The 11355-nt window shown below is 36.4% G+C and overlaps 1 protein-coding gene and 1 pseudogene across 1 annotated transcript; both read left to right on the forward strand.

Moving 5' to 3' along the window:
* The first annotated feature begins 83 nt into the window (after nucleotides 1-83).
* Nucleotides 84-4994, forward strand: LOC105157479 (cytochrome P450 71A8 pseudogene; annotated as a pseudogene).
* A 3410-nt stretch (nucleotides 4995-8404) lies between these two features.
* Nucleotides 8405-10669, forward strand: LOC105157301 (Pentatricopeptide repeat (PPR) superfamily protein). The gene has a single exon (XM_011073680.3). It carries the CDS (start codon nucleotides 8639-8641, stop codon nucleotides 10472-10474), a length of 1836 nt encoding a protein of 611 aa, XP_011071982.1. The 5' UTR covers nucleotides 8405-8638; the 3' UTR covers nucleotides 10475-10669.
* Nucleotides 10670-11355: the final 686 nt, after the last annotated feature.

Here is an 11355-nt window from a genome sequence, read left to right on the forward strand (position 1 = left end):
ATCACAAACTACACGTACATGAACATATACACAATCAAAACATAAGAACCATGTCCAAATTCCAGCTGCTGATACAGCAACAAATGAATAATATCATATTATTTTATCCTTTTCTGTTCCGAGCTCTTGTATCTTTATTCTTGTTCTGGGCTATTGCTAAATGTTCTGCAAACCTGCTGGAGACAAGAAATTACCCCCATCACCACCGAAGCTACCGGTACTAGGAAATCTCCTCCAGTTAGGCTCATTAACTCACCGCAATCTACAATCCTTGGCCAAAAAACATGGGCCCCTCATGCTTCTCCATTTCGGCAACGTGCCTACTCGTATTGTCTCGTCGGCAGATGCAGCCGGAGAAATCATGAAAACTCATGACCTCATCTTTGCAGACAGGCCTGAATCGAGAGTAAGCAGGCAGCTTCTTTACAACTTTAAGGATGTATCCATTTCCCTGTATGGCGAGTACTGGAGGCAGTTGAAGAGCATTTGTGTGCTCCAACTTCTCAGTAACAAAAGGGTTCGATCTTTCCATTCAATCAGGGAAGAAGAAACAGCCTTCTGGTGAATAAGATCCGGAAATCTTCATTTCCAGTGAATTTGAATGAGATGTTTGCGGAGCTCACTAATGATGTCATTTGTAGATCTGCTTTTGGCCGGAAGTATAGCAAAGGCGAAAACGGCAAGAAGCTTCTTTCCCTCTTGACAGAATTCCTTGAGCTCGAACTATTAGTATAGGACATTTCATTCCAGGAATGTCCTGGATCAATTGTGTTAATGGTTTTGATGCAAGAGTGGATAAGGTTTCAGAAGAACTGGATGAATTCTTGGAGGGAGTGATCAGAGAGCGCATGGAATGTCCAGAGGAGGACAAAAATGGAGCGAATGTTGTTGACATTTTGCTTGATATTTACCAAAGTAATTCTGCTGGCGTCTCCATTGACAGAGATAGCATCAAAGCAATAATTTTGGTAAGAGGAAGGTGTTGAGCAATTGAGCGGAAGAAGAAAGCAAATTGTAAAGTGTAAATGCCATTATCAGAATGAATGAAGTTCAGTCTCTCAATTGAATAGTGCAACTTACAGCTTCTTAAATACATAGAGAAGAAGATGATGAACAGAAAAATATAACAACCTGCAACTAATTGAACTAATTGGTTGTACACATCAGCTCCATGTGGGCATACTAGTCAGCAACCTAACTAATAGAAGTGTAAAAAGAAAAAACCAAGAAAAACGTAATACAGAAATGCGCGTCTTCAAGCTTTGGCTCTATGTACAGAAACAGCAGCAATAGAGTTCCCCTTCTTCATCCCACGCCTACTTTGGTTTGATTTTCATCATGTTTCTGTCCAATACTTCCAACACCCCCCCCCCACAAGTTGGACTTGGTTCAACGGCTTTGTACGCCTTTGTCCCGAAGGATAGCCTATGAACACACACTTAGAAGCACGTTGATCAAATTTAGAGAGATGAGGTTCAGGCTTAATGGCAAAGCATAAGCACCCAATAGTGCGTAGATGTGAATAAGAAGGTGGCCTATTATGGCGAGCTTCATTTAGACTTTTCCATCCTAAAACCGCTGTAGGAAATCTATTGATTAGGTATGTGGCTCCTAGGATAGCATCACCCCAAAATTTTTGAGGAAAGGAAGCTTGATACATGATGGATCGGGCAATTTCAAGAAGAGACCTATGCTTACGCTCCACAACCCCATTCTGTTGTGGAGTGTAAGCACAACTTCGTTGGTGGATTATTCCAGAAGTTTGAAGGAAGTGTTGGAAAGAGGAGCTAAGAAACTCACTCTCATTATCTGTGCGAACAATTTGTATCATCTTACAAAATTGAGTGGACACAATTTTGCAGGAATTTTGGAACATTTCCAATGCTTGGTTTTTTTATTTCATGAAGTAGGTCCAGGTTGTCCTAGTTAAGTCATCTGCAATTGTTAGAAAATAATGACATCCAGTGATGGTAGCTTCTTTATAAGGTCCCCAGATATCAAGGTGTACAAGGGAAAAAGCAGAAGTAGTTTGTATTTTACTGGAATCAAAAGGCAACTTATGCATTTTGGCAAGTGGACAAACTTCACAAGGTTTCAGTGGACAATCCAATTGAGGCAATTCTGTAATATATTTTATTGAGTTATTGGACAAATGTCCAAGTCGATGATGCCATAGAGTAAATTGATTCATTTTGGCAGTACAAGAATGTGAGCTACAATCAGATTTCAAAGGTACAACTGTGCACTCAAGAATGTAAAGATTTCGTTTCAAATGAGCTGTGGCAAGGACTTTATTAGTCTCCAGGTCCTGCACAGTACAAGTAGAGGTTAGAAATTTGAACTGAATAGGTGAGGAAACACATAGCTGCCTAACTGAGAGCAGATTAACAGAAAACGCAGGTATGTGAAGAACATGAGTGACTTTGATATGAGGAGTGAGCTGTATAGAACCTATATGAGTGACTATTTGAGAGTGACCATTAGGGAGGTGAATGGTTAAAATATCAGAGAACTGGCCATAAGAACAGAATAAACGAGCATCTGCACAAATGTGATTAGTGGCTCCACTATCTATAATCCAAGAACTAGAAATTAAGGAAGCTGAATTAGCACAACTACCTGCAAAGTTGTCGAGTTGTGCAAAATTAATTTGAAGGGGATCTGATGGTATCTCTTCAAGAATAAGCTTCTTCATCTCCTGCCTTATGAGCTCAGTGATATTTGAACAATTTCCTTCAACTGACTTCTTACCAGAATCATCAGACACCATACCACTGTATCCTCTTCCTTTTCCCATGACCTTATTCCTCCGTTCTACCATTTCCTTATACCAGTCTGGTGTGCCGTGTAATTCGAAGCACGAATCCTTCATGTGCCCTGGCTTTTGGTAGTAATCACATATCATTTGTCGCTTATCAACCACTGGTTTCTTCTTGTAAGTCTACCCTTTAATCTGGAATGCAGCACCACTATTCGTTTCCATGCTGCCTAAGCTCATTTGCATTTGTTTCTCCATCCTAATGAGCATAGAGTAAGCCTTGGTAACTGTAGGCAAAGGTTCTAGCAAAAGAATCTGACTGCGTGTTTGTTCATACATAGAATTAAGGCCAACCAAAAACTGTATTAATTGATTCGAAGTCACCATATCAGCCATGGCTTTGTTAATTCCGCAGGTGCAATTTGTGCATATACATTTTGGCATAGGTGCCAAACACATAAGCTCATCCCATAAACGTTTCAATTTTGTGTAATATTCAGTTACAGACATGTTACCTTGTGTTACCTGCCCAATTTCTCTCTACAGTTGGTAGATTAATGGACTATTACTCTCACCATAGCGAGGTTCTAACTCGATCCATAACTCTCGTAACGAACCAACATACATAAAAGATTCTGCCAATTCTTTTATCATGCAATTAAGAATCCAGGTTGTGACCATGGAATCAATACGATTCCACCTCCTGAATTCCTCTGTATTAGTTGGAGGACGAACAGTTGTTCCGTCAATGAAATCAACCTTCATTTTAGCAGTGAGAGCTCTCTTAACTGCTCTACTCCAGGCAAAATTATTACTGCCAGTGAGCAGAGCTGACACCATCACCATTCCTAGGTGATCCGACGACTGTAACTGCATAAACTCTGGATCTGGAATGCCTCGCAATGTGGCATCATTTCCATGAGGATTACTGTACTCTGTCGTCGCCATGGCAGAGATGAAAAATCAAAAATAACAGATGGAGATATCAAGAGACCTTCACATGGAAGGCTCTGATACCATGTTGAGCAATTGAGCGAAAGAAGAAAGCAAATTGCAAAGTGTAAATGCCATTATCAGAATGAATGAAGTTCAGTCTCTCAATTGAACAGTGCAACTTATAGCTTCTTAAATACAAAGCGAAGAAGATGATGAACAGAAAAATATAACAACCTGCAACTAATTAAACTAATTGGTTGTACACATCAGCTCCATGTGGGCATACTGGTCAGTAACTTAACTAATAGAAGTGTAAAAAGAAAAAACCAAGAAAAACGTAATACACAAATGCGCGTCTTCAAGATTTGGCTCTATGTACAGAAAGAGCAGCAACAGAGTTCCCCTTCTTCATCCCACGCCTACTTTGGTTTGATTTTCATCATGTTTCTATCCAATACTTCCAACAGAAGGTGTTACGTACCTATCAGTCTGGACTTTTTATGCACGTAATTAACTTTTCTAGAGTTTTCGTATTTGTATATTTTAAGAGAATGGTTTACAAACGTATATGTGTATGTGGATTGAATTGCAAAATAAAAGACCAAATTGAAGACAGAAGATCTAGACCAATGAGTTTCATTACAAACTTTCCATTTCCAATATTTTAAATCTTGTTAACCCGTCTTCTTTATTGTTGTTGTCTACTCTGCAGGACGTGTTTGCCGGAGGAATTGAAACCACGTCCATTGTTCTAGAATGGGCGATGACAGAGCTCTTACAACACCCTTCTATCATGAAAAAATCGCAAACTGAAGTAAGAGATTGTTAAAGACAAAAAAAGATATAACCGAGAATGATCTGGAAAAAATGCAGTATCTAAAAGCAGTGATCAAGGAAACTCTTCGTTACCGCACTCCAATCCCGTTGCTAGTGCCCCGAGTAGCAAGGAAAGATGTTAAAATTGGGGTACGATATTTCAGCCGGAACAATGGTGATAACTAATGCTTGGGCCATCGATAAGGACCTTGTCTCTTGGGATGAACCTGACAGGTTTTTAAATTCTTCGATAGACTTTAAGGGCCTAGATTTCGAGTTCATTCCATTCGAAGCTGGAAGAAGGGGCTGTCTAGGGATCTCGTTTGCCATGGCTACTAAAGAGTTTGTCTTATCAAATCTTGTCCAGAAATTCGACTAGAAATTGCCTGATGAATTGAAAGAATTGGACATGAAGGAGCGCCCTGGAGTTACAATTCATAGAGATGTTCCTCTTCTTGTAGCTGGCACTCAGTACCATCCTTAGTACAATGGGGTGGAAATAGAAATTTGGGGTGGAAATGGAAATTTGTGTACGAAAGCATCCTGTAGATTGTCTGTAAAACTATTACTTAGGTGATAAAAGTATGGAAAATTCTAGCCCGGATCTGATCGGCCAAACTTGAACTAATTATATGACACGTGTAATACTCTTGTCTTGTGATTGGTGTACAATTCAGAAAAAATGACCAATCAAATAGCAAGTGTGACTCACTTGCTTTATGATTGGTTTGGCCAAATTTGATTCGGATAAGAATTTTTCAAAAAGTCTACATCCCTAGCAAGATTCTGGACAACTCGATTATCGCCACACTTTATAAAATGCTTAAAACAGCCTAAAGTTCAAAGTAATATTGTATCTTTAGTTAAAGATCCAAGAAAGGGGAAAAATGTATCTGCCCCCAATGTAGTATAGAAAATTACGAGATCAAAAATATAATTTTGTCTTTTTGTCATGAAAACTAACTCGTAGTTATGAATACCTCGAAAACAATATATTGACATCAAAGTTTTTCAAATAAATTACCATCAAAAGTTCAAATATATAAATTGATTAATAATTGCATTTCAAATTAAAATACATATTATATTGGATTACTACAAAATAGTTGTCACTATAAACACTTAACTAATTAACAACTACTTAGTGACAACAAAAATATTGGACTACAAAAATAGTTGTCACTATATTCATCAGTGTTTGAAAAATTCATCAGTAATGAGTCCCAAAAATTAAAGTCCTTATTTAACTATTACAAAGGGGGTATGGGTTTCAAACCCTTATACAGACAAATAATATTACAGATTGGGGAATAACCAAATAGAAGCAGTAAAAAATAAAAATGAAACAGAACGTGTTTGGCTTAGGATGCCAAATTCGGCACAGGGAAGTCTGATAGGATCGCATTTTGTGCTTATTTTATATGATATTTTGACCTATTCTGTGACCAAAATGCTCCTAATTAAATATTATTTTGCAGCATTAGGACAAATGAAATGAAAAATGAAGAAAAGAACCAAAATGAAAATTCAGACAATACTCAAACTCGATTTTTGGCAAGACTTTGGAGTTGCTTGGATTAATTTTATGCTTTCTACTTTTATTCATATTGGTATTTGTGTTGTTCACTGTGTTTTTATTACAAATAATCTGATTTATGAATGATATGTACCATTATTCATTGTCAAGAATATTTGCGTAGCCAATTAAACTTGTAAATCCGTAATTATTTGTTTAGTTCAATAATAACTAGTGGTAATATAGCATAATTGATTATGTAGAAGTACTCGATTATGTTGTGGAAAATGCACAATCTAACTTAAATAAATCATCGTAGGTATTTGTTGGTTAGAATTGGAACTTTCTAGTTCTTAATGCTATCGGTAAATTAAATTTTGAGAACGTTTCCAAAGTTGTTTACTGACTAGAGAGTTAGTCAACGAACGTTCTTTGACTATCCACAAGGTAAGGAAAGGTGAGGTCGTTAGGTCGTACCAATGGCCATAACTAATTTATCTATCATGAAGAATTGTTATCTTTGCATCTATGATCGACCGTGGAATTAAGCATGATCCTGTCTTTAACTGGAATACTCTTATCTTATATTTACCTCTTCTACTTTTATTACCTCTTTAGTTTAATTTAGTTTTTATTTTTATTCTTCTTCACAATCATAAACCCCCTAACTATTCTTATTTTTGAAAGAATCAATTTAAAACCAATCCATGTGGATTCGACCATACTCACACTTCTAAAAAAGTGTTCGTATGAACTATTTTTGGTGAATTTGACACCAATTAAAGTTGTCATCAAGGCCGGCAACCTCTCACGGTTGCAAAAATCCAAAACACCCCACCAAGGGACAGTCCACTAAGGGCCACTCATAACCACTCAGACTTTTCACTCAAGAAATTAGTTCATGAAGAACCTTTTTAATCGGAAGCAAGAGAAGAGAAGAGGGTGAGTTAATTTCTAATTCGGGTTATTATCATCAGAAAGCCACCGGAATATTTATAGAAAAAAATATTGAAGACAGATAGAGAGAAGAATGACAGAGGAGGAAACCGAGAAGAGGGAGAGAGAAAAGTGAAAGACATGAGGAGACGGAGAAATATGGTTAGGGTTTTTCATTTGCAGAAGAAGATGATATAAGTATAATAGAAACCAGGTCCGGTGAGTGGGTCGAGTGGTTGAAGTGGACTGGGCCAAAGAATGGGCCAGAGAGGTGGAGTGGGTTGGGCCAAGTTGAGAGGTTTAGGCATTTTTGGGTTGGGCTTACCAAATGGGTCATGAGCCATATTTTATAACATTCTTCAACTTGAATCAGAACTCAAAAGAGGGACCAAGTCTAAAATCGGATCTGGCTTCATCATCGCCATTTGTCAAGGATGGCCTTGGATAGTACCTGCAAAACAGATAGAGAAACTTGTACATATAGGTTCGAAAGTGCAAAGAATACTGAAGATTTTTAATTATCCTAAGTTCAAGATTCTGAGGTAAGTTTTAGTTAAAAATTAAAAAGTAGACAAAAAAATCCCCATGTTTTTTCAAAATAATGCACATTCTCCCCTTCCATTTGTTGTCATTAACTACATTACTTTTTTTACTGAATTACTCATAATACTCTTATTATGATAGTTATTGATCTTTAATAGTTAAAAATGAACGGCCCAAATTTTAAGTAATTTAAACAAATTTTATATATATATATATATTTATACATATAATATTATATATATATATAATGGGCGTATTTACTTATTAACCTATACTAATTACTTTTCACATTTATTATTTACTCCCATTAAATACTTTTCATATTATTTAAATTATTCATAATAATTTTTTTCTATATTATATTCATAATATAATACACTTACTGGATAAAAAATTTCCTTCCGATATAACACAAAATGATCGGTTAATTCATGAAAATTGAAAGGATTTGATATATTGAGAAATTAATATATTGTGATATTGAAATAGGTTAGATAAACAAAATTAATTAAATACATTGTGATGTAAAACAAATATTTTAAAAAGTAAAATAGATTAAAAGATAAATAAAAATTAATCCAATCACTTATCCTTTGAGTTTTTTGTTTTTGTAGTTAGATAGACTAAAACATTTAAAAATATCCCAATAATATAACACGAAATGACTAAAGAAGTTCATGAAAATCGAAGAGTTAATGCATTAAGAAATTTCCTAACATAGATATAAATAAGAATTAATTAAATCTCTTATCATATTAAAATAGTTTAGATAATAAATAAAAAATAATTAAATGAATTGTTATGTAAAACAAAAAGTAAATAAATATGTACACAGTATAATGATAATTTTGTTCAAATGTTTATTCTGAAAAGGTAATTTATGCATTAATTAGTTTAGGGCGTAATGTGATATAAGGTATAGTTTTAAGGGGTAAATTGCTTGTAACCCAAAACATTGATTTATAGTCATTGCAGAAGATTTGAGGAAAGAAGCCAGAAAAGAAGAAACAACCCTAATTAAATTCTGATTCTTTTCTACCCACATTCAATTGTTATTCGGAAAATATCCAATTCACTGTAGATTCTGCACCTGAACTTGCTTTGCTTGGTAAACTATTAACTCCCAGGAATGCATGCATCACTTTCGAATTTTGTATCGTATAAAACAATGCAGCAAGTTTCAACTCCCAGTCCAAGGCAAGAATCTTCATGCCCATGTTATCAAATCTGGTTTAGACCTTCAGGCACCCATTTATCCCAACACACTCCTGGATATGTATGGCAAATGCGGCCATCTGAAGGACGCCGTCCAATTGTTCGACGAAATGCCGGAAAGAGACTTGGCCTCGTGGGCATCAATTTTCACTGCGTATAACCAAGCCGAGCTCCACAAATGCACGCTCTCTTTGTTTTCTAGTATGCTGTCTAGAGATGGTCTTCAACCGGATCATTTTATCTTTGCGAGTCTCATCAATGCTTGCGCTAGTTTGGCTGCATTCAGACTTGGTCTACAACTGCACGCTCAGTTTGTTGTGTCATTGTTTTCGGATGACGATGTTGTTAAATCGTCCCTAGTTGATTTTTACGCAAAATGTGGATTTCCTGATAGAGCTCGTAGAGTATTTGACTCGATTGTGTCGAAGAATGTGGTTTCTTGGACTAGCTTGATATATGGATATGCGAGGATGGGAAGAAAAGATGAAGCTTTTGAACTTTTACGGGTTATGCCTTGCAAAAGTTTGTACTCTTGGACAGCTCTGATATCAGGCTTTGTGCAGGGTGGGCATTGTGTTGACTCGTTTAGGCTTTTTAGTGAATTAAGGAGAGGAGGAGTAGATATTGAGGGACCATTTGTTCTTTCAAGTTTAATTGTTGGTTCAGCTAGTTTAGCCATGTTGGAGATGGGAAAGCAAGTTCATCGATTAGTCATGGGTCTTGGGTATGAGTGTAGCTTGTATGTTAGCAATGCATTGATTGATATGTATGCCAAATGCAGTGATGTACTATCTGCAGAGAAGATTTTCCGTAATATGACGAAGAGAGATGTTGTTTCTTGGACCTCTATTATAGTGGGGATGGCACAGCACGGCCGAGCTGATGAAGCATTGTCTTTGTATAATGAGATGACTTTGGCTGGTCTCAAACCAAATGAAGTGACATTTACTGGGCTAATTTATGCTTGTAGTCATGTTGGGTTAGTCAACAAAGGTAGGCAGCTTTTTAAGTCTATGGTTGTGGACTATGGATTAACGCCATCTCTTCAGCACTACACATGCTTAGTTGATCTTTATAGTCGATCAGGACACCTTGAAGAGGCTGAGAAAGTACTTTATTCTATGCCATTCAAGCCAGATGAAGCTGCGTGGGCTGCTTTATTAAGTGCTTGTATTCAAGCTGGGAAAAATAAAACAGGGGTTCGAATCGCAGATCATTTGCTCCAAATAGGACCAGAAGACCCATCAACATGTATTCTGATGTCTAACATTTTTGCTCGTGCTACTATGTGGGAGAGTGTGTCTACAGTGAGAAAAATGATGGCGGCAATGGAATTGAAAAAGAAACCTGGATACAGTTGCGTCGACTTAGGAAAGGAAAACCAAGTCTTCTATGCTGGGGAGACAATGCATCCTATGAAGGATGAGATTTTTGGTCTGCTAAAGGAGTTGGACGCAGAGATGAGGAAAAGAGGTTATGTACCTGACACTTCTTTGGTTTTGCATGACATGGAACTGCAAGAGAAGGAAAGACAGCTCTTTTGGCATAGTGAGAGATTGGCTGTTGCTTATGGGCTACTTAAATCTGCTCCTGGGACGTCTATACGGATACTCAAGAATCTGCGTATTTGTGGTGATTGTCACACTGTTATAAAGTTCATTTGCAGCATTGTCGGCAGAGAAATTGTTGTTAGAGATGCCAACAGATTCCATCATTTTAAGGATGGTGTGTGCTCTTGCCGGGACTTTTGGTAATCATGCAGCTTTCAGACGGTGATAACGTAAGTGTTCTATACACATGGACCTTCCTTTGTTTAAATATGACCCACTTATCTGTGAGTTGATTATTTGTCATTTGCAAGGTATTTAGGCAATATTGAGCTTATTACACACACTGGACGTAATTCACCAAATCATGGGAATTAAGCCATGCCAGTCATTGGACCTTCATTGTGTTGATGTTAAGTTACATAACACAGCATAGCACACTGTTCAGTATTTTCACAGGTTAACTTGAATCTTTTTTCGTTTAATAATAAAAACGTAACATATGCGAGTAAAAATTTACAAGAAAAGATAATGACTCAAATTAATATTTAAATCTAAACATAATATCATGGTCTTAAAATTTAAATTTGAAATATATTTTGGTCTATGGTCAAAAGTGCCTTTAGCTTACTTTTTCTTTTTCTTTTAATTTTATTTGAATGAATATTACACTGCATGGCTCTAATTATATAATAAAACAACTTTGAAGCGGGCAATCGTAAGTGCTTGTAATTTGAATTAACCTCAAGGGAGGTTTATGTAATTTATGGTGAAAGACAAACAAGTCATTCTATCGAGCCCTTAGGATTTTTTTAATAGTCCGCGTCAGGGAGGTAAATATAATTTTTTTAAATTTAAAAATATTTACATGTAATTAAATTAAACCTCAAGTAAAGACGTAGTAATTATCCCTTTCTATAATCAAGGAGAATTGTCCGGGCATTTTTTACTCTGAAGTGTTTTAAAGGTGGTACCTAAATCAAGAAGAAGAAAAAAAAGCCAAAAAAACCATTTTGTTGAAACAAAGTTGTAAAATCGTTGTTTCAATCGACAAAATTTTTCAATAACGCAATTTTGTAGTTTTCAGC

The sequence above is a fragment of the Sesamum indicum genome, linkage group LG3 (genome assembly GCF_026168435.1).
Source record: "Sesamum indicum cultivar Baizhima isolate 11 linkage group LG3, ASM2616843v1, whole genome shotgun sequence".
Taxonomy (NCBI): Eukaryota; Viridiplantae; Streptophyta; class Magnoliopsida; order Lamiales; family Pedaliaceae; genus Sesamum; species Sesamum indicum.

What these genes read in the sequence shown, in the direction of transcription:
- LOC105157301 (XM_011073680.3), top strand. Translation starts at nt 8,639, where the DNA reads ATGCATCACTTTCGAATTTTGTATCGTATAAAACAATGCAGCAAGTTT.